Raw genomic sequence first — 24,387 nt, forward strand, 5'->3', positions numbered from 1 at the left:
AACAGTAGAGAAAATGTATTAGCATTCCTGAGACCTAAACTACACATCCAACATTTGAATGTGTTTTTCAACCTTCCCACTAACACACCAGATGTTGTAATTTATAATGAGAACAGAAGACAAGTATTTGTTTTTAAGGTGAGCTGTTCTTTTGACCACAGCCTGTGGGAGTTGTTTCTCACTTACAAAGAAGCAGCACTTGTCAAAAGTGCTCTCTCACAGCTGGAATATGAATGCAGACTGCTAATGTTTATATTTTAATCTCAAAGGCTGGTGGAAAGTGTTCTGCAGATGACAGAGGTGTCATGAAAAAAAGACTAATGTCCTTGCATGGTGGTGCTCTGTTTCTGCAGCTGCTGACTCCACATTTAAAATTGCACTGCTACTTGACTTTTGGCGTGGTTGCATATCATGACAAAGCAGTCAAAACAAGTAAGCGTTGTTTAATGTTAAAAGTGTTACCGTGCATATTTTGCAGGGTTGTACTTACAATCACCTCCACTGTGACAGGGACGGTGCTGTTGAGGGCGGGGTTTCCTCCATCTTTAGCCATCACTGTCAGGTAGACCATCCCTTTGGGAACTTGCTCATAATCCAGAGGCCTGGTCACACTGATGACTGATGGAAGGAGAGATAGAAATAGAAAGTGGGATTTTGGGCTGTTTATGTTTACCTTCGACCTGCAGCGTAATATTTTAGCAAATGGTATGGTAACCAAAATAAACATAGAATTACATTTTTTTTATACAAGTTAAAATCAGAGGTTTAAATGTTTTTTTTAGTCCCTCTCTAATTAAATACAGTATATTTAACAATTTTGTAAGAGCTGAGTGAAGCAGTATGGAAATCAGGATTACAAATGTAAGAACTAAACTAATTTCAGTGGTGGATGACTCTCTGCGTTATTCTATCATATTTTGTAAAACGTTTTCTAAATCTAGATTCAGGATTTTAATTTGTTATACATAACCTTATTTATGACCATATCAAATCTAACATACAATTGATTGAAAAGCACTCGTTTTATTGGGGAAACCAAATGACCATCTTCTTCGGGGGACATTGAAAACCTAACAACATCACTGATATGAGTTGTACAAATGAACTCGTTTAAACATCATTATCCAGATATAAAGTAAAGATTGTGGACAGTTTCCAAAAAGTAAGAGTACCTGCGTAGCCCTCCACCATGACGATGCTGAAGTAATTGAGGAAGGCCGAGGCTGAAGTGATGGTGTATGTCAGGAAGTTGTTGGGTGGAGAATCGTCATCTGTAGCCTGTGGGGTGGGCAGAGAGTTTTGAGTGAGACATGAGGACAGGCAGTGTAAGGGGACAGATGCTGCAGTAGACAGTGTTAATATCTATATGTGTACGTTCGCACAGCATGTGAGCGGGTGAGTCCGTGCATATGTGTGGAGCCAGGAGGTTGTCAGTCAGCAGCGGCATGTTGTTGGACAGATTAAAGCTGATTCTGGCTATTAGTGAAGCGGGCGTCAATGCTGGAGGAACACCAACCGAGAGGAGACAAGCTAAGCATGGCAGAGGATAGATGAAGCTATGCTTTTGTGGGGCTAATCCACAACAACATCAACAACAATAATGACACCCCCTCATTATTCTGGATCTGGCAGGAACTTGAACATGAGTCCTCCGGCTGTGCGGAGAGTCTACTGGGCCTCACTGGCATCATTAAAGGCTGGACAGGTTGTCAGAAACACTCACTTGTATCTCACCACAACACGCATATCTCTACTCTCTGATGCCATGCCAAAGTGTTGAGTAAGCAATACCTTTCTTCCCCCACAACTTCCTAAACTGTTGCTTTTCTCTTCCAGACTGCCTTCCTATATCCAATTTCAACAAATAGTCTCATATTTGACGGTCCTTTACCGCTAAGGTAAGAGGAGTTAGGGGGCAACAAATCCAATAGGCGAGGAAGAAAAGGAATAAGAAGTGGGGAGAAAATGAAATTTGTTTTAGTTGTTAGAAAGCATTAGGACCATAAAAGAAGGATTTGTTTCTAAAAAGAATAAAGCAAAGGCACTTTCTTGCTTTATCTCTCAACATATCCTCTACTTCTATCAATATCAGTATTTTCCCTCCTGCTCTCTTTGGTTTTCAGAGTATATGTGTGTGTTTGTGTGTATTAGCTTCGAGGGAAAATCGCTGACACAGAATTGTGCGACTGGCTTCCCTGGTCCTCTCGGGCGGCGTATTAATATCAGCAGCGTTTAAGGTTAGCTCAGACTAATCAAACACAGTGAGCCAAGCGTTGAGCCCAGTCATCAGCTCAGCTCCCACAATGCAAAGGCAAGCGCCAGAGTGCAGCGTGGCGGGGTAAGCCACTGCTGTACCCGCTGCCATGAGGGGCTTAATAGTCTTTCTCTCCGGGGCGCAATCAAAAGAAACGCTGAGCCATTAGTTACCATTGTGCCTGTGTACCTCTGCCTTTTGTTTGGCAGTGACTGATGGCCAACACACCGCGCTGACCTGTTCCTCTTGGATACAGTGCACACAAACACACTGCTGCATGAACATAGTAACACAGAGAAACAGAGAACAAATGGAAGGAGGGCAGCAAAACTATAGGTTACTTACGTAACCCCAGTTCTCAGAGTAACATGAAGTGAGATGTCTCACTATGGGAATGGGATGCGCCTCAACGCATTTGTAAACAGAAGCATCAATCTCATTACGCTGATCCTGATTGGCTGGTGATCTTGACGTCTACGTCAGGGAATCCACCCACCCTTTAAGTAGCTTGCGCTACGCCGCAGCGTCATTCAAAATAAGCACCTCTTCTCGCTTCGCCTTAGCAAGAAGGGCCGTCTGGTGAGACATCTCACTTCATGTTACTCTGAGAACTGGGGTTACGTAAGTAACCTATAGTTCTCATTCATAACACTCCGTTCGATGTCTCACTATGGGATATTGAAACTCCCGTACTGCTAGACATGCTTATCTCGAAAATCACCAAAACAACCAGAACTTAAAAGGTAGAACCCTGTTTCAACACGGGGCCCAGCACTGCGCGGGCCACACTTAGAGCAGAGACATCTAGCCTGTAAAAGCGGACAAAAGTGAGTGGTGAGGACCAGCTCGCTGCTGCACAAATGTCTTGGATTGAAACACCCTTGAACAAAGCCCAGGATGTAGCCAGTCCACGAGTAGAATGAGCACGCAGGACCGTTGGTGCCTGCAAACCCTGACTCGTATAAGCCAAAGCAATCGCTTCCACAATCCAGTGGGAGAGCCGTTGCCTGGTAACGGGCTTGCCCTCATGAGGGTTAGCCGAGGATACAAAGAGTTGGTCATTGCATCGAAACTCTTTTGACCTGTCCATATAGGTGCGTAAAGCACGGACTGGGCACAGCAAATTCGGCCGCTGTTCCTCAGAGGAACACAGTGGCGGAGGAAATGCCTCAATGTCAATGGGGGTACATGAGCCAACCACCTTAGGTACAAAGGCAGGGTTGGGCTTCAGCAACACCCTCGTTTGCCCCGGGGCAAACTGAGTGCATGAAGGATGTACAGAGAGCGCATGAATGTCACTGACTCGCTTGGCAGATGCCAGAGCCAGTAACAACACTGTCTTCAGTGACAGGTGTTTCATGTCAGCTTCTTCCAGGGGTTCAAATGGAGGTCGAGTGAGCCCATCTAAACCCACTGCCAAGTCCCTTAAGGGCACCAGTGACCTGGAAACAGGGAGGAGCCTGCGAGCCCCTTTCATAAAACGGCAGACCAAGGGATGGTGGCTAGCTGTCTTTCCCTCAAAGCCCACATGGAATGCAAAAATAGCAGCCAGGTACACTTTGATCGTAGAGAAAGCTCTGTGTTTATCAATCAGGTCCTGTAGAAATGATAGAATCACCCCGACAGGACATTGAAAAGAGATGTGTCCCTTTTGAAGGCACCACTCCTCAAACACCCTCCACTTACAGTCATAGAGGGACTTGGTGGAGGAAGCTCTTGCACTCTGAATGGTGTTTATCACCTTCTGAGGGAGTCCCACTGTATTCAGGTTATACCACTCACGGGCCAGGTCCATAGTGCCAAGCGCTCTGGGTGTGGGTGAAAAATCGTCCCCCCCGCCTGAGACAGTATGTCACTGCGTAGCGGGAGCTGCCACGGCTGCCCGCACAGCAGCTGATATATCTCCGCCAGCCAGTACATTGCAGGCCAGTGTGGAGCTATTAGGATCAGTGTGTGGCGTTGTTCTCTCACTCTGGCCAGAGTTGGGGGTATCAGAGCCAGGGGTGGGAACGCGTACAGAAGGACCGGAGGCCAAACGTGCGCGAGCACGTCCACGCCTAACGGTGCGTTTAAATCGCGCATTGCAAAGAACAGCTGACATTGAGCGTTTTCTTTTGATGCGAACAGATCCACCGCTGCCCGGCCGTAACGCACCCACAGCTGACTCACAATTATTGGATGTAGAGTCCAGTCTGCATATAGTGGTGCACCTCTGGACAGCAGGTCTGCCCTGAGGTTCATCACTCCTGGTACGTGCGTCGCTCTCAGAGAGAGGAGACGTCTGCAGCTCCATAAGATCAGTTTGCGTGCCAGCATGTGTAACTGGAGAGAACGCAGACCCCCTTGGCAGTTTATATACGATATTGTGGTCGTGTTGTCTGTCCTCACGAGGACATGATGTCCTCTGAGAAAAGGCAGAAAGCGTTTCAGGTGAGGAACTCCGCTAAAAGCTCCAGATAATTTATGTGTGACCGTTGGAGGTCTCTGCTCCAGAGACCCCTCACAGGTCGACCTTCGTATATACCCCCCAAGCCCGTCAGACATGCGTCTGTGGTGACCACCTTCCGCGATAGGAGAGCACCCATAGGCACGCCCCGTACTAGAAAAGTCGGGTGCAGCCAGTGGCGCAGTGCCATTACGCATTTCATAGTGACCATCACTCTCCACGCGCCATGACGCACGGGGTCCAGTTTGAGGGCAGCTACCCAACGCTGAAACTCCCTTGTGTGTAAGCGTCCCAGTCGTACCACCAGAATGGCTGACGCCATGAGCCCCAGTAACCGCAGACATGATCTGAAGAGAACATATTCGCGTGGCTGGAAATGATCGAGGCAAGCTCTGTAGGCTTTCACTCTCTCTGCTGACAGGCGGGCTGTAAAGGGCACCGAATTCAGGCGTAGGCCCAGGAAGAGTACAGTCTGGGCTGGGGACAACATGCTCTTTTCTGTGTTTATTACGAAACCCAGGTCGAGCAGGTGTTTTACGAGGACATTTGTCTGCGTAATAGCCTCTTGCTCCGACTGTGCGAGAAGGAGCCAATCGTCCAGATAAGTTGCCAGGCTAATGCCCTGTTGTCTTAACGGGGCTATCGCGGCTTCCGTACACCGTACAAACACTCGTGGGCTGAGAGACAGACCAAAGGGACGTACTCTGTACTCGTAACAGACACCCTGAAAGGCAAACCTCAGATATTTCCTGTGTGGATAATGTACTGGGATGTGGCAATACGCGTCTTTCAGGTCGACTGATGTGAACCAATCGTTTTGGCACACGAGACGCAACAGAGATGTCTGAGTGAGCATTCTGAATTTGTATCTTTTGAGATATTTGTTTAGAGCCCTTAAATCTAGTATAGGCCGAATTCCGTTCCCTCCCCGTTTGGGAACGAGGAAATACTTGGAATAAAAGCCGCTCTGACTCTGTTCGGAGGGTATTATAGATATAGCCTTCTTTTCTAGTAGCGAGAGAATCTGTTGCCCCAGAATATGGGCCGACTCTCCCCGGGCTTACGAATGCAGAATGCCCGAAAAGTGAGGGGGGGTGACAGCGAATTGGATTCTGTAACCCCGTGCTATTGTCTTGAAAACCCAAGCAGAATCTGTGAGCATCCCCCACTTTTCGCTTCTCAAAGCGAGTGGAGATGTCACATCCCTGTCGTCTGCTCTCTGTGATCCCTTCACAGCCCCGTCCATCGTCCGCCTTCTGAGAGAGGCAGCAGCCACTCTTAGAAGGGGGGTAGACGTCAGACTGTTTATTGTTTTTATTGTTTTTCTTTTCATTTTTATTGACTTCGCCCTTGGCTTTAAGCCTGGAAACGACAGTGGAAAATGATTTATTAAGAAACAATAGTGATGACATGTGTTTGTGTGACTTAAACAGGCAGCGGAGCTTGCTGTCTTTTATGTTAAGTCCATTTCCCTCATGGCGCGAACTTGAGGATGACGTTCTGACATCACTCGAGGCGGCGGGAAGATGGGGGCATGGTTGCACCCCGGAAACACATGAGCATCTAACACTGGAACGTGTTCTGGAGCTGGAGAACAGGGAACTTCCAGATCTTTTATCGAGGAGAGGAGAGGAGGCTGTCAGGCCGCCCTCTTCTTCTTTCTCGTCTGGTGGCTGAAAGTCTGGACCGGCTGTGCCTGAGCGGCTGCTGCCGGAACCGGAGACTTTCTTGGCCAGCTCGTCCTCGCCTTGTGTCTGGGCTGGAGACCCGGGGCGGGCTGTGGCCTCTGCTGTTTCGGGATCTTGAAAAGGGCAGGACGTGAGGCAGCCTGAGCGAAGGACTGCCGCGGGGCCGTTGAGGGCGGCGGCTGGACCCTTCGGGGAAGACAAAGCTGGAGAGCCTCATCCTCCTTCTTTTTGGATTCACACCGCTGCTGCATCGAAGCTAGAGCGGAGCCAAATATGCCCTCGGGAAAAATAGGCATGTCCAAGACGTCCTCTTTTTCCCGGTCTGGAAGGTTCGTCAGGTTAAGCCACCTGGCTCTCTCCTGTACCACCATTATCCCCAGTGCTTTGCCCGTGGCTTGGACTGCACAGCGCTGCACACGGAGGCAAATGTCCGTGATCGCTGCGATTTCGTCCCACAAGGCAGGCTCAGGTTTGTTCGTCATGTCCTCGCAGAGCTCCGCCTGGTAGGCGGTCAGCAGCGAGGAGACGTTGAGCACCCTGCCGGACAAAGCTGCGGCTTTATAGGCTCGTTCGGTTATTGCTGACTGGAAGCGGTCTGCCTTTGCCGGTAGCGTGGGGTTCCTGCTCGGTGCCGAAGCCAGCCGCGGTTGGAGGTGGGCTGCCACCATCAGCTCCATGGGCGGCTTGCGGAGCAGGCCGAGCTTCTCCATGCCGTCACAGTCCAAAGAGGAGGCACCGTGGATTGGGACCTTGTTGCTGAAAGGGCGGTCTCTCCACGAGACCGACACCTCGTCCAGCATCTCTGGAAAGACTGGGAGAAGCTGCCTCTTCATCCTCGCTGCTTGGGGCAAGTTTTTCCCCTCATAGCGAGATCTGGAGGTCTCCTTGGCCACTTCAGGCCAGGGAATGTCCAGCCTGGACGCAGCGCGTTGGCACACGGCCTGCAAGTCAATACTGAGGCAGGGCGAAGCTGGTGTGCTTTCGCCCGGGGGAGCGGACATCGCCTCTGGCTTGGCAGCCTGGGCAGATGAAACGAAGATGTCATCTTCGTGCTCATCCGAGTCGGATAAGAGGAACTCAGAGGCATCCTCTTCATCCTCATCCATATAATCCAGCTCTAGGACATCCTCCGCGGGTTGAACCACGGTGAGGTCCAGTTGGGAGCCCCAGCTTCACACAGCGCGGGGCCCCGCTCTCGCGGCTCTTGCCGTCACCGGGCCCCAGCCTGACACGGCGCGGGGCTCCGATTCCGCGGCTATCACCGTTGTTGAGCCCCAGCCTGACACAGCGCGGGGCTCAATCTCCGCGGCGGTCGCCACCATGTCCCGATTGCCGGCCGGCGAATGAACGGGCATGAAGAGGTCCTGTCCCGACAGGCTAGCTTGGCGCGCTAGCCGTCGGCGGAGGCTCTTGATGGTGAAGTGGGCACAATGCCCGCACGAACCGGGGGTATTGATAGCTTCCTGGGCGTGTTCCAGCCCAAGGCAGGACGAGCAGACCTGGTGTGAGTCCGTGCCCGAGATCTTAAACCCGCAGCCGCAGAGCCGAGCCTCCGAGCCTCCGACTCCTCTGGTGTGAGGGAGAGAAGGGTCCATCCTCGTTTGCCGGGGTGTCGGCGCGGAGGGAAAAGCTAGTAACTGGTATGTTACCGAAAAAAATCCAACCTTATAGTTATTCCGAAAGGAAAAAGCGACAGGGTAGATTTTTCTTTAAAAAATATTAACTGGTGTGTTAATATCTTTCTTATCTCCGTCTCCTCTGGTGTGAGGGAGAGAAGAGTCTGTCCTCGCTCGCCGTGGTGTCGGCGCGGAGGGATAAACTAGCAACAGGTATGTTACTGTTTGAAGAAAAAAAATCAAACCTTAACGTTATTTCGAAAGAAAAAACTGCGGGGCAGATTACAATATTAACTGGTGTGTTAATAGTTGTTCAATCCTTCTGCAAAGCAAAAAATAACCGGCAAGCGCCCGTCGACCGAATGTTAGCTTGGGTTCAGTCTGTGGACCGTTAAGCTAGCCCGGCTACTGATATTCGAGATGTGCTCTGAAGCGAGAAGAGGTGTTTGAATGACGCTGCGACGTAGCGCAAGCTACTTAAAGGGTGGGTGGATTCCCTGACGTAGACGTCAAGATCACCAGCCAATCAGGATTGGCGTAATGAGATTGATGCTTTTGTTTTCTATACGCGTTGAGGCGCATCCCATAGTGAGACATCGAACGGAGTGTTATGAATGAAAACCTGTACTGTACATGTGAACGTGTATAAACTTTATTATGGCAGGCACCTTTGACTTTCTGCAGTTTGCTATACCTATTAATGTGCATGAGTGTATTTTTAAATGCAGTTTAGAGCGGTTTCATAAAGGAAATATTTTCTTTCTACCAAACATCCCCCACCGTTAAGGACAGATTTGCATCCATGAGTAGTTGGATGCTTTGTAGTGAAACAGTTGGCGGGAGAAGTTTGATAAAAAGAAAAGAAAAACAAGGTCTGTGGATTATCTTGAGTAACAGGGTAATCATTTCTGGGAAGAGACATTGCTCTTGAATGTTTTTGAATCTTGAAAAACATTTTTTGGGCTATTTAGCCCAATTTATTGTAGAGAACATACCAACACTTGGCAAATCACACCAAAATAATGTAACATTGACAAAAAGTACTCAAGATAAGAAGGATATTCTTTTCCCCAAATGGGGTTGAACTGTCCCTTTAAATCAATAAAAAAAATATGTCTGTCTAGAAATGTTGTACATTTATTTTGGTCTGTTATTATTGTTTATACTGGTCTTAAAGTAACTGACGGTCACAGGGCTATGTTCACAGGGTAAATTACATCCACTATAAACAGGTCAGATAACTGCTGAGTAACAAGAGTAGTCTGAGCCTTTGTCTGAGCTTGTTTTAAACCCGCCTCACCCTGACGCGTGCTACCGGCTGGACAGCCTGTTCGTTCTCTCTCAGGGAGCCCACGTACGCCTCCTTCTGGAAGAGCGGAGCATTGTCATTGACATCCAAAACGTTAACACGGATCCTTCCCGTGGTTTCTTCACCTCCGCCGTCCCTCGCCAGAATGGTCAGCGTGAAGCGCCGCATCAGCTCGTAATCCAGAGCGGCCCGCAGGATGACCCAGCCTGTCTCATCGTCCACGGAAAACCTGCGAGACGCAAATAAGAGGAAATTAGAGACAGGTTATTACAAAAGACTATGTGGAGGGTTATGATGAGATGTTTTTGTCATTGTAACTTAATACTTTAATGTAATGCTATTGCCATCATAAAAGATAAACCTAATGGAGACTTTTCTCTAGCTGTGTCTCTACCATCTTAAGTAAGAATGCTCAGTAATGGGAGACAGGGAAACAAAAATGTAAACAGCCAAACCATAGACTATATATAAAGGGCCAAACTGATTGTGTTCTTTTTTTCTAAAGATAATGAAGAACAGAATACGTGATTGTGTATTTCTCTGTGTGTGTGTTTCTGTAAATGTATGGCACGAAGAGAGAAGGCACAGAGAATAACGCCAGCCATCATTGTAGCTCGGCTGTCTATGGCGAGGCTGTGAGGCAAGAATTGTGCGGTATAATTGTTCACTAGTGGCCAAATAAATGAAAAATTAATGTGAGCGTGTGTTTGTGTGGACTGTTTAAGAGCATGTAGCCATGTCTTACTGGTCTGGCTCGTCACTGAAGTAGTAACGCACAATCCCAAAAGTGCCTGCATCTCCGTCTGTTGCCTGAAAGACACGAAGAAATTAAATGTTTATCATTATTATCTTGTACGTTTTTACAGCACATCCATATTGTGTTTCTCATTCCGATTTAGAATTTTTTGTTTGTGAGAGATGCTGCAGCACAGTCAGTATAAGAAAAATAAAGCACTTTTTGAAAATGTAAAGCATGTAAACATGCCACAGTAGAGCACAACATACAAATATGAAACCTGAAAATTAGGATAAAAGGGCCCCTTTATTCAAGTTTTATGTTAAATGTTAATTGTGAGTAGCTGTCTTCAAAGCCTAATGTAACCATTGAAAAACAAAGTTGTTCATGGAATGCAACTTCACAGTATTTGTTTGTAGATCTTAACCTAAGTTTATAAAGTTAAAACGTTAAATATCCAAAGGTTAAAAGGTAGCATATGCACAGATGGAGAAATTGATTTGAGTCAACTTTTTACCTTTGGGTGTACCTGTGTATATGTGTGTGTGTTCCTAACTACCATCTCTTTAATGATAATTAATAATGAATATAGACTAACAGTTATCATACGTAAGAATAGCATAAAATCCTGTCAATGACTGAGTTTTATCCTCAGTTTCCCAAATGTCTCACTCCAACAGCTGTCACTTAATGTACCACTTTATGATAAAACATGCAAGACATGCCTCACTCGGAGGTGTTGATTGGATGTAATCTGATAACCATCTACACGGCGCCTGAAAAAGCAGCAACAACTGCTGTCATATGTTTTGCAGATAAAAATGGTGTCAAAGGAATGCAACATAAAGAGCAACACTTCCAGGAATCTTGTACTTTATGAAACCTCAATCTGTCTTTGTAAGCACATGCATGCGCCTGTGCACCGCGCACTGACACGCGGCCTGTTGTGTCGCGGCTGATGGATCGTGGCTGGAGAAGCTGTTGTAATAGAGTTTCACTTGAGTGGCTCTGCAGTCAGTTGAAGGGCCAAACTGGAACGTGTCTGCAGCCTGCTCTGTCAACCACGGTGCTGGGCACTGTGATTCACTGATGCCCTGATACCGACCTTATTATGTAGGCGTGTGTGTGTGTTTGTGTGTGTGTGTGTGTGTGTGTGTGTGTGTGTGTGTGTGTGTGTGTGTGTGTGTGTGTGTGTGTGTGTGTGTGTGTGTGTGTGTGTGTGTGTGTGTGTGTGTGTGTGTGTGTGTGTGTGTGTGTGTGTGTGTGTGTGTGTGTGTGTGTGTGTGTGTGTGTGTGTGTGTGTGTGTAGGGTATGTGAGTGTAGGGTTTGTGAGTGTTTGTATGTGGCTGTGAATGATAGAAGCCTGATGTGATCTATATTCACCAATAGGTAAAAAAGTGTGCTCTTTTTTTGCCTGTGAATGTGGATGCATGTCAATCTGTTAGGAATTATCTTTGCATTTCAAATTGAACACCTTTATGGTTATGTGTGTTTGTGTGTGTCCATTTCTAATTCCTCCCACAGATGGAACAACGGCTGGAGCTATCAATGTGTTTTTTCCTCCTCAGAATCACACCATGCTGTTCAAGCCCGTAATTTCAGGGAGCTCCCACTACATTGTCCTGTATGACCAATCGATGGTTCTTTTTAATGTCCTAACGGCCCTCGCTTTGTTGTCAAGTGCACTGAAGCACATCTTGAGGAGAAAGTGGGACACTAACTACATGTGAGGTGTTTGGGACTCCAGTCAGGTTCTTACATTAACCTTTGAGTTTTTATCTGTCATGTCTCGATGACCTCATCATTTAATGCCACTCAATTGCTTCGCCCCCTCTCTTTTTGAATTCCTTTCCCATCCCCCTCCTTCTTTATCTTTACCTCACTTTCCTCCCTGCATCCCGAGCTCCGCCTCTTCCTCCTCTGTCTCCCCTCTCCTCTACATATCTCCCTTAGCACACTCTTCTCCCTCGACGCCTCCCTCCCTCCTTTGCTCCCTCTCTCCCAGGTGAGTGACAGGCCCATAAGTGCTCCAATGATAGCGGCGCGGGTGTTAGCGTGACAGCTATCGAGGCGGTGACAGGAGCCTGGGAGCTCATAAAGCCACTGATTCTGCGGCCGAGCCACTTTCACCATAACGACAGACCGAGAGAAGGAGAGTGAGACAGACTGAGACGATAGACAACCCCCCCCCCCTAATCATTTTTGCCAACTGCTTGCCAAAAACCTTTAACTTTAGACACAGAAGGCCCGAAGCAGATGAATGGTAGAGATTGGTTTGTGTAGGGATTTGAACTAACTTAAAGACCATGGGCCCAGATCCTTGACACCAGGGTATTATGCATTTGTTCCCCATCGACATGAGAGCTTCAACTTTTTTTCACTTGGGGAGTTGGAGGTGATGGAAAAGTTGGCGAGGTGGAGAGCACAGGGAGAGTGTGAGTGTGCGACTTAATTAGGAAAAAAAAAAGCGACGTGGTAATAAAGCTGGGCAATGTGCCTGACTAATGTGTCTAATAACCTCACTGACAATGACAACAAGCATTTAAATGACTGCAATGTTTTTGCTGGAATAAATAGTTTCATGCCAAATAGGTATAGCTGATGGATTCATAAAGCCAACCTCTTAGTAACTGAAAGAATACCAAATAAAGTATGGAGGATGCACATTGTCATTGACTAATATGATACAACACCCTGGTGATTGATGACCTACTCTCTTGTCCAGATGCACAGCGATGATACACTGGCAGTACATCAGGTATCAGTGTCAGTGTTCAAAATCCAAACTAAGTTGTCAAAGAGTCAGGGCTCTGCTGATTGCCAATATAAAGTCGGCAAACCCTAGGGTCCTCAGGCAGTAACTACAAAAGAGAAATTAGTTCTCAGTTGACCAGTTTGGTTAAATGATGTGTTTCCTACCTTCAGAGAGGTAAAGCCAGCAGGCAAACTGTGTGTGTGTGTGTGTGTGTGTGTGTGTGTGTGTGTGTGTGTGTGTGTGTGTGTACATGTTTGTATATATTTTTGTTGTACCAGTATACTTGTGTGCTCAATTTTGTGTGTGCATGCCTGTTAATGCCAGTGTGAAAGTTTGAGTGCTATGATTGGAGCATTATTGTGCGCACAATGTAGTGTGTATAGGTTTGTGTGTATGTAACACGGACACACATGAACAGAGATGCGCCCTGTGTCATGATAAAGTCAGGTAAATATGCACCCCAACCATTTAAAGTATAAACTTCTATTATCACACTTAATTGCTTTTCAAGAAAAGGCAGAAATGAGACCTTCCCTTCGTATGGCGTGGGAAAGACAGGGTTAGTGTGTGTGCCTGTGTGTCTATGTGTGGGTGTGTGCCTTTGTGGGTGTGTGCCTGTGTGTGTAAACTGGGGTTGGGTTTGAGGGGCTACAGGAGCAGATTATCGGCCCAGCTATCTCTTGGACAGCGATGGGAGGTTAAAGCTGTACAGGCTTCTCTATCGTTAGTGAGCTGGAATTTGAATTGATTGGCCCCTAAAATTGCTTTTTCTGCTGGAGCTTCGAGTGGCATGGAAAAGGAAACCAATTACTGGCTGTCAAAGCCCGCTGTCAAAATAAAGATGACCCCCAGTCCAAACACAGACAACCCCCTCTGTCTCAGTGTTGCACACCTAAACACAATCACAAAGAGTAGATAAACACCCACCCACTCACCCACACACACCCCCACACCCACACCCACACCCACCCACCCACACACACACACACACACACACACACACACACACACACACACACACACACACACACACACACACACACACACACACACACACACACACACACACACACACACACACACACACACACACACACACACACACACACACACACACACACACACACACACACACACGGTTGTCAGGTTATCTTTTTGAGCTTTGGGTCTTCAGCTGGTTAGTAACACTCATGTTGGCTCCTTTAAAGGCTCTCTGTCTCACTCGCTCTAATTTTCTGTATCCATGACCAGATCAATCCTCAGAAAGGCTACACAAGTGGGAAACGCTTGGCCTTTAAATGAGCCCTGTCGTTTTATCTCTTTGCATACAGTATATAGTAGTGTTTGTGTGACGCACAAAGCAGAATCATATGACACATTGAATGCTGTAACTTGTGCAGAATAAAGCACCACAACATCTCAGAGATTTGAGGTGAATCCAGAAAACTCAAGCACACCATTTCTCTTCAAATCATGTCCGCTCAGTGCATATTCAAAGAAATATGCAAAAGTGATGAAAAGAGCTTTTGTCGTAGATTAAAGGGTCAAGTCAATCTTACAACTATACTGGCTGTATGTACAATAATCTAATCATTGGTTCCTGTAATTGGTTGTCTTGTCCATAACGCTTGCACAGAGATATTTTCTTAACCATTTCATTGTAAGAGACAGGGATCAAAATCCACAGTTGTTCTGTGCTAAAGTGCTTTAAAAACATTGACTAAAGCTAAAAGGCCAGTAAAGGTTACAGAAGTCTGAGTGAAGCAGAGGAAGTGGGTCTCTGCTTTTTAAATCTTTTTAAGTTTGCATGGAAAACCTTGCAAGTTGAGTTCTCTAACTCAAACTCCTGAAGCCTCATATTGGCTTCGCCTGGACTTGATCCTAATACATTTAAGACCAATTCATTTATATACTTAATTCATACAAAGACTGCACTGTTTGTTATTTTTCTTTGCAATGGAAGAACTCTTTATTGTGAGTTGGACTAGGGGAAACATTTTCAGCAAACAACATTTTTTGGTCTACATGTGGATGTGGTTATGACAAATAGTATGTACAGAGGAGAAGTCAACTACAAGTATGACTGAATAGAAGAGGTGAATGAAGTAATCAAAAAGACTTGGGTTTTTAATCCCATAAACCTTTTGGTTGCTGTCCCAATATAAACCTGTTAGTATTTCTGTTCAATACTACAGAGGAAGACTCTGAGCAAAGCAGCAGCCTGGGCAAAGCACAGAAACTCTGACACCACTCAGAAGCTATTCAGAGATGTCTCCAATAATCATCACATGTCCTTAACAGGTACTCCTTCAACAAAACCAATGTCCGCATCATTTCCATATTGGACACAAGGAATAATATCAGAGACAGCAGAGACAAGATGCAAATTCCCTTACCTACACCTACTAAGAGCACCTCTAGATGTCTCCCAGCTGTGACCTGGTGCACCTGCGGGGGCTGATGGGAGCTGTGTGTGTTTTTACTGTGGACACTTCAGTGTAATGGCGATGGCGAGCGCACGTTTACGACTGCTTTATTTCTCTAAACCATTAACGAGCAGGTGGGGGTGCTCACAGCGACTGCTGCCTGCCGACAGGATTGAACAGTTACTGTTTCTATTACCTCCTGACCACCCAGACAACGGAGATACAGACAGACAGAAAGAGAGAGGAAGGGAGACGCAACTTTAGCTCTGTTTTTAACAATGTATACTTGTGTAAAGGAAGAGTCTAAAAGTGGAGCGGATTTCTTCACAGCATACTGTGACAGATGCAAGATAAATTCCAGCGTTTGGATGCATATACAGCCCCTTTATAATGATTGCAACACCATGTGGACCACTGGTAAAACAGCTGTCACCTTTATAAAAAGAAGAGTGGGGGAGTAGGGAGGGGGGATGGAGAGAGAGGGGACTGTATTGTGGGCATAAGCTGGAGATAGAGTGTGAGCTGCCAGGGAAAAGGCTTAATGCAGAGCACTCTGAGGCAGCTTCACTTTCAAACAGGCCTCGGTCATCACTCCCTCTTTCTCTGTCCCCCTCCTCAACGATGAAGCTACAAGATTAGCACAAGCACAGGGACGATGTAGAGAATGATAAAGAGTGAAGAGTATACTACAGAGACTCGCTGAAAACGGGGGAGAGAACAAAGGAAGCATGTGTGCATGCCCATACATCACAAACTGTGGACTATAGCAATTATGTCTTGACTGTAGTTTTTCAAACATAAATTTTTGTGTTTTTCAGACATTTTATAGACAAACTATAAAACATTAATTGCAGTCAGTGTTGTTTTAACTGTCATTGTAGAATACCTTTTGGTAGTCAATGATGTCTATAAACAGATATCTGAATAGGAATGTAGAATCAGTAGGCAATATGGCAACATTTAGATATCAGAATATATTTTTTTAAATGTTTGTATTTGTTATCACGTTGTAAAGCAGAGCGGACAACATGCAGCAAAAGGCAAAAGGATGGATTTGAACCTGGTGTGCTGGTGTATGGATTCAGCATTAGTGCATGAGAGCAGGCCACATTTGATGAAATGCTGGAATCCATAGGCTTTTTTTATTCGCTTTAAGTATTCACTGGCTACTTGCAAAACACTCCAATAATACACAGCTTTTCTCAACTCCCACACCATTGTTGCATCTGAAGTTACTAATCGGACTGTAAGCAATAATCAGGGCACAGAATATTAAGTATTGGCGGGGATATCATACAGGAACACCGAAACCGAAGACATTTTGGCCATTGCTCCCAGAGGCTAAATAATCATCAGACCGATTGCTGATGGATCCTGAGATTGATAGAGGAACAGACTCTTCGAGACTCCAAACATTGTTGTTTTCATTTAATTTTGCAATGGCACCCCTTACAGAACTCCTATTGAACCAACTTTCAAAGTCCAGGCTTCTCAATGCTCCTAGCTTCGCCTGTTCGTCCACAGCCATGCAGCACCCATTCACACCACGTCTCACAATGTCAGAACAGCCATGATAAGCTCCCCATTATTAACAGTGATGCCGTGTGGGCTACCACATGCAGGAGAGAGCCAGACCTCACCCTTTTCATTACAATAATGAATTATAATTACCGTTGTGACGATTACCCCATAAAGGCCTGTCTAAACAGTGGCAGTGGCGAGACATCCTCCACTCTGTAATTTATAACCTTCTGTTGGAAGCATTTATCATTGTGCCGAAGCTCTAAAACATACAGCATCTGCACAGAGGCCATAAAACACACAGTATTGCATTGCTAGAAGACCCAGTCGACACTAATCCAAGAACGTTGAAGAATGAAAAATGCACCCGATATTAAAGATGCAGGACCAACTATAGAGAACAGAAGGTGCAGGTAAACTGTATTTCTGTATGTATATTAGCCCAGTTATATCCTCTTGAAATATGTACATACTCTATAAGGTAGAGCCTTTTGGGCAGGAGCTAGATAAAGTGTTAACCAAGCAGAAACAGACAAAAAAACACAGAGAGAATCAATGCAACACCTGAAAACCATTAGCAATCTAATGGCAAAACAGAGAAAGGGGAAAACAACAATAACTGAGGGCATACATTAAATAGGAAATGAAAGAAATCAAATTCTCTCGAACCCAAGGAGAGAAAATCAGAGTGATTCTACTGATACGAGCAGCTGCTGGTGTCTAAAGTCTCCAGGGCGAGACTGAAAGAGAGGCTGAGAGAGAGAAAAGGACCCAGACAAAAGAGTAAATCACAATAAATATTTATAATGATAAGTAATGCTGCACACCATAAATATTAAACAGTGCTTCTGTGTGTGTGTGAGTGCGAGAGTGTGTACTCTTATGTTTAGCGTAAGTCTCCACAGGGATGCAGGAGCGGGTATTGAGTAACGCAGAGGCTAACATTGTACATAATTGTACTGTGATCGGATGAGCTATGAATATTAACCAAAACAAAGCATTTCAATTACATTGCTGGGTCGCCTGTTTGGCAATTTAAGAAAAAACAGCAACTGGGAACCAACTTGCATCATTTCAATTCGCATAGGTCAAGTATTATACAAACATCATCCAGACCCAGCCCTCTTTACACACCACCTTCACCACTTGATAAATAAACTGCAAAAAGAGTCCTCTTGAAAATAAATACCTTGGTTTGAGAGAAACTATTATCAAGCTCAAAGTTACTGTAAAAGTGGGGGATACAGCTTTATTGTTTCTCTTTGCTTGCCTTGCAAGGGTAGTCTACTCAGGTTCTGCATTTCGGTTTGAGGAAGTTTGGTCTATTTTTGCGTATTCTTGTATGGTAGTATTTTTTAATTTATACGTTTTTTTATTATATTATTTATGACTTTAAATGTATATTATGGATCCAGGAGTAGTTAAAATGCTGCTCCCAAGACCTGTCACTATAATTATGTTATTGACTATATATATATACAGTATGCTGCATTTGACACGGTGAATCATCAGATCCTCCTTCGCACTCTCCGAGAACTTGGAGTTTCAGTTTCAGGGTCTGCACTTTCCCTCCTCACCTCATACCTCAAAGACCGTACCTACAGGGTAACTTGGAGAGGGTCCGAGTCCGACCCTTGTCAATTAACTACAGGGGTCCCTCAGGGCTCTGTTCTTGGTCCCCTCCTCTTCTCCTTGTACACAAACTCACTCGAATCTGTCATTAGCCCGCATGGTTTTTCATACCACTGCTACGCTGATGACACCCAATTAATTCTGTCCTTCCCCCGCTCAGAGACCCAGGTGGTCGCACGTATCTCTGCTTGTCTAGCTGACATCTCTCAGTGGATATCTGCTCACCGCCTCAAGCTCAACCTTGACAAGACTGAACTGCTTTTCCTTCCGGGAAAAGATTGTCCCACTCTTGACTTGACAATCAACATCGGCACCTCTATTGTTTGCCCGACTCAGACTGCAAGGAATCTGGGTGTGATCCTAAATAACAAACTGTCCTTCACTGCAAACATCGCTGCTACAACCCGCTGCTGCAGATAAACGCTTTGCAACATCAGGAGGATATGTCCCCTCCTGACCCAGAAAGTAACGCAGGTTCTGGCCCAGGCTCTCGTCATCTCACGCCTAGACTACTGCAACTCCCTCCTGGCTGGTCTACCTGCATGTGCCATCCGACCTCTGCAGCTCATCCAGAATGCAGCGGCTCGTCTGGTCTTCTACCTTCCTAAATTTTCCCACACCACGCCGCTCCTCCGCTCCCTTCACTGGCTTCCAGTAACTGCTAGAATCCACATCAAGACAATGGTACTTGCGTACCATGCTGTGAATGGATCTGGCCCTTCCTACATCCAGGACATGATTAAACTGTACACCCCAGCACGTGCACTCCGCTCTGCATCAGCCAAACAGCTCACTGCACCCGCACTGTGAGGGGGACCCAAGTTCCCATCAGCAAAAACACGTGGGTTTGCTATCCTGGCTCCAAAATGGTGGAATGAGCTCCCCATTGAAATCAGGACAGCAGATAGCTTGCACATCTTCCGGCGCAGACTGAAAACACATCTCTTTCGACTCCACTTCGAGCGATAGAATTACTAACAAAGCACTTACATACTAATAAAGGACTGGCTTATCTATAGCCACTTGAGTAGCACTTGAAATGTTTTAGCTCTATGAAACCTGATGTACTTATATGATTCTGTTTTCTTCAAGGTTGTATCTTGTTGGTCGAACGCACTTATTGTAAGTCGCTTTGGATAAAAGCGTCGGCTAAAGGCAATGTAATGTAATATATATATTTATATATATTATCGATACCCTTGATACCATTTATTATGCTCAAACAGAGCTCTACTCGACACACCGCTGCAAACTCTCTGCACGGAGGAGTAGCGGAGTCCGGGCGATGCTGCTCCTCCAAGGAAGAGACACACGTTCACTAAGCCGAAAAAACTATATCCGGTCACAGTGATCTGCTATTTTAAAGATCCCATGTCATGCTTTTCCGGTTTTTACCCATCCCCTTGTGTGTTATGAAGGTTTGTATGCATGTAAACGGTCTGCAGAGTCACTACTCAAAGTACACCCTGTAGCGAGTAAAACTCTAACACAGAAAAGACCTGTCTATGCTGCTCCGACCAATCCGTGGAGCCGTTACATTATGTCCGCGGAGCCGTTACGTGAGGACTTCCTCACACACACTCAGTCTTTTCACAGCTGCAGCTCCGCCGATTTCTCCTCCCTGAGACGGCGGGACGCGGCGAGGCTGTGAGTCGGTGTGTGTGAGCACACCCAAACTCCCAGCCAGGCTGCGGGTGTGTGGGTGTGTGTGTTCGGGCTGGCATCGGGGTGGGTTTCTCTCGCAGTCTCGCAGACGGCCACTGGGCTCATAGGGAGGGGGATTGGGGCAGGAGCTCCAACAAGCCGTTTAGGAATGTAACAGAGGTGATCTTTGGGGCCATAGATCTCGGCCTCCGTTACGAATTGTGTAGTTTTGTTGGTGGTGAAATGTATGTAATGTGTGCATCTGTCTGTGTTTTAGTTTGTCTGTCTCTGTTTGCTGGTTTTATGTTGACAAGTGCTCCCCTTTCCCCATGTCTGTTGCTGTTGATTGTGTGCACCTGGTGCCCTGTGTTGTCTCCTCCCCCTCCACCTGTGTCTAATTGCTGATTGGTGTGTGTGTGTATTTAGGCTCTGTTTCCCTGTCTGTTAGGTGCCTGGTAGTGTGGTGTGAGATCCCTGTGGTTGGTGACGGTGTGCACATTTTCAGCAGGATTGAGGCTGTGAATCATTGTGTCTGATTTAATAAATGCCCACACCGGGTTATATTTTTGGACGTTCTGCCTCTGCCTCCTTGCTTGGTCGGGCCGCTCAATTGTCAGCCTCACAAGGACAGAGAGTGAATACACATACTATACAGAGATTCTGTATGAGAAACCAATGTGATTTTGTAAAATTACACAATATAAATATATTCTAGTAGACCTCAACAATGGAATTATGATCAGTAGAAATGGCCATGACATGAGACCTTTAAAGTAAAGTCAACACATATCGACCCTAAATATAGTCTATATTAAGAACGAGAAAAGTTTGAACAAATATATAATTTTTTGTAAACATATGACAAATGTGCAAGGGTGATGGAGTCAGAGTATCGTCCTATGCGCCGGGGCCTAGCCCCGGACAGCCCGGCCCAATTTAACCCGTGGGTACAACGGAGCTGATCCAGATTTGCGTAATATCGGAAATATGGGCTGGCTTACACCATGGCCCTATCAGAAACGTTGCTGTATCAGAAACAATGCGCAGCGTGTTTTGGACATAACATGGTCTTTATTTACATTAGCAAGCATCATGACACTCAGAGCTAACGCAGTACTGGAGAGAGTGTGTGTATAAAAGCCGGATATAAAAATGTTACTCACTATGTGGTAAACCCGCAAGAGAAAAAGTATTGAGCTCCAGACTGTTTCAGAAATAATCCTTGATGTGGTTTGGAACATGATGGCGTGTAATCACGGTAGCGTTTAGCTGAGAATCTTGGTAGAATTCTCCTGCAGTAGCTCCCCCCCCCCCCTTGTCTTTTTTTAAAGCTGCGGACCCAGAATCAGCAGTTCTCTAACAGGGCTGAAATAGAGGGGTATGAGGGATGGCAAGGATGGGTGATCTGTTTGGTATTTTGAGCAAATCACTTTATATGCCTAAAAGAAGTATAATAGGAGACCTTTAAGGCAGATGGAAGCAGCTTGGGGCTCTCTCAAGCTAAAAGGAAACCCATCTTATGTACAACCATTCAAGCTGTCTCAATAAGCACACAACTGCAATATAAACACAAGTTGATTGATTTACAGGAAGTTATGTGTTAAGCTATTTCTTACCCGGGCACAGTAACTTCCTAGAATATTGTGGTAACTTTTAGGGTAAAGAGTTCATTTATAAGCTTTACTGTAGCTGTCCATTGGGATATATGTTTGAGCTTTTGAATCTAGCTGTTACCCACTGCTTCTGGTCTTTATGATACATAAGCAAACAGCCCTGTTCGGGGTCACCAGCAAAGCCCTGGACAGGCTCCAGTACGTCCAGAACTCTGCAGCCAGGCTCCTCACCCGCACTAAGCCCTGGCAACACATCACCCCCACCCTCATCCACCTTCACTGGCTCCCAGTCAAGTCACGCATCCAGTATAAACTCCTCCTGCTAACCTACAAATCTCTCCACTCCCTAGCCCCTGCATACATCGCTGACCTCCTTCAGCCCTACACCCCCTCTCGTCAGCTGCGGTCCTCCGACAAAGGGCTACTCTCCATCCAGAGCTCCAAGCTGAAAACCTTTGGCATCAGAGCCTTCAGTGTCGCAGCCCCCACCCTCTGGAATTCTCTCCCCTCTGCTATCAGGAATGCCGACTTTCTGGACACTTTCAAACAACAACTCAAACAACATCTGTTCACTCAGGCCTTTGGCCTCAGCTAAAATGCAGTACCCAGCAACCTGTTCTTTTTCAACCTGTGTATCTGTGTGACTATTATTATTTTGTTGTTTTGTTTCCCATTGTAAAGCGTCCTTGGGTTTCTTGAAAGGCGCTATAAAAATTGAAATTAATATTATTATTATTATTAGCCCATGTCTGTTGCTTATTGCATGAGGGTGATGGGACTGGTATCAATATTATATTTCAACTCAGCAAGAAAAGCAAATAAGAATGTTTCCCAGAAATGTATCATTAGTATTTCAATGCATTCATTTGTGAATTGAGATTTGGCCAGGCCACCTTTAGAGATTCACAATAAAACCGCTCTTATCCTGTTTGGTGCTAAAACATCATTTGGCCACCATCTGTTGCACCTCACAGCCATCCGAGAGGAGCACCGGGAGGCAAGTTTCAGTCCAACAATCAGGTTATATTGTCAAGCCTTGAGTCGTTCACTGCACTTAAACAAGCAGACAGTTTGAACTGCTGCAGGAGAATGAGAGAGACAGGTGCACAGAGAATCAGAACATGAAAGGGGCCAGCACTTAAAAGCCCAGTACAGTTTCAATGGAGCTGCAATATGAAGTTCAGAATGTAATGAATCAGCTTGAGTTAAGTGCAAATGTAATTCAAGTTGTGCAACAAAGGACCTGTTGTTAGGCAAGGCAAGGCAAGTTTATGTATATAGCACCTTTCAACACAAGGCAATTAGAAGTGCTTTACAACAATGAAAGACATACAAAAAATGGCATTTAAAAACAGTCATTAAAAAGCAAAGATAATAAAATAACCATTAAAAGAAAAAATACAAGGATAAAAGTTACAGTGCAGTTTAAGATACTGTATGAATAGTTCAATTAAAAGCAGCGGCAAAAAGAAAAGTCTTGAGCCTGGATTTAAAAGTAGTAAGAGTTAGGGGCAACATATTCATTTTGTCATAATTAACACTTCTACTCCAAATGCTTTTCTGCACTTGGGCACAGCATCATACTCTGTACTTAACAGTGGGGTGATGGACAGGTTAAGTATTATTTAACCTGGTGCTTAGTGGGAGAAGTGGGTGGAAAAGTGCTCTTGCACGAGGCTCATTACTTTTCTGAACTTTATACTTTAAAATACATACTGTATAATTCAAACATATATACGGTTTCTACTTCTGCCAGCACAATCTGAAAACCAGCAGTTTGATGGATTTGTTCTGTTCTTTACATTACGGGTTATTTTACACAATAAATGGATGCAATGTCCATTCTAAAATAAATACCTAATTATTAGCACAAACACGAGTGAGGCGGTCGTGGCTTGTTTGATCAGACTGCAGCATATAAATAAACAGTCTCTGCTATTTCCAATGGATTACAACCGTTGTAACGTGCCGTCTAAATTACTAATGAACTCAATTATGAAAAACCCACAAGAATAAACAAGTCTGTCCAAACATATTATTGAACACAAACAACAACACATACATAGCAAATGGTAATCTTATGGAGTAAGGCCTACAATATCAAATATATTTGACATGTGTTGACCTTGAGATTGTTGTGGATGTAATATTGAGGCTGTGTGTCTAATTGTATTTTTCTTAGAAAAGCTAGCTCAGTAAGGGAAACCTCTGTTTTGTCTCTGTGTCTTTTGTCTCCAAGGGCTTTATTGCTTCTGTTGTGTGTTTGTGCGTGGATGATAATATCTAAACCTTCATCGAACAGTGTGTGTATATATATTTGTGCTGCCATCCATGTCAGTGCAGCCCTCACCGAGAGGCGTCACATCTCATTCTATTTACAGCCTATTCACCCTCTACAGCCAGCAATCAGGATTCCACAGTGGGCTGCGCGCTCCAGCACAAGGCCAACATCAGCCAGACTTATCGGGTATTAGACTGCCCTGCAATCTCCGTTTCATGAGCAGCCAGTCTATAAACACTATTGATTTTCAAGCTTTGCTTTTTGCACTTGTATCTAGTGGATTGTGGGAGTTCTATCACAGGAATGGCTGGTAATGAATATTTATGCAGAATTATAGGGAGATATTTAGGGGGGCTCAAAGACAGTTCAACTGTGAAACACAAGGTACAATAAAAGACCTGGAGGGAATTAATAATAACAAAAGTTTGAATATAATTATTTAGCACTTTTCTAATGGGATCAGTT

At 45.3% G+C, this 24,387-nt stretch overlaps 1 protein-coding gene across 1 annotated transcript in view; it reads right to left on the reverse strand.

The window, feature by feature from the left end:
* cdh23 (cadherin-related 23) overlaps positions 1 to 24,387 on the reverse strand; it is a 225,637-nt gene that overhangs the window by 61,104 nt on the left and 140,146 nt on the right. Inside the window, exons 14-17 of the mRNA XM_079686560.1 lie at positions 10,059 to 10,123; positions 9,305 to 9,542; positions 1,173 to 1,278; positions 491 to 618 (exon numbers count right to left, since the gene is read on the reverse strand). Coding sequence (XP_079542686.1) covers positions 491 to 618; positions 1,173 to 1,278; positions 9,305 to 9,542; positions 10,059 to 10,123 — 537 coding nt within the window. The remainder of the gene's footprint in view (positions 1 to 490; positions 619 to 1,172; positions 1,279 to 9,304; positions 9,543 to 10,058; positions 10,124 to 24,387) is intronic.

This window comes from Notothenia rossii (genome assembly GCF_949606895.1).
Source record: "Notothenia rossii genome assembly, chromosome: 6".
Lineage (NCBI taxonomy): Eukaryota > Metazoa > Chordata > Actinopteri > Perciformes > Nototheniidae > Notothenia > Notothenia rossii.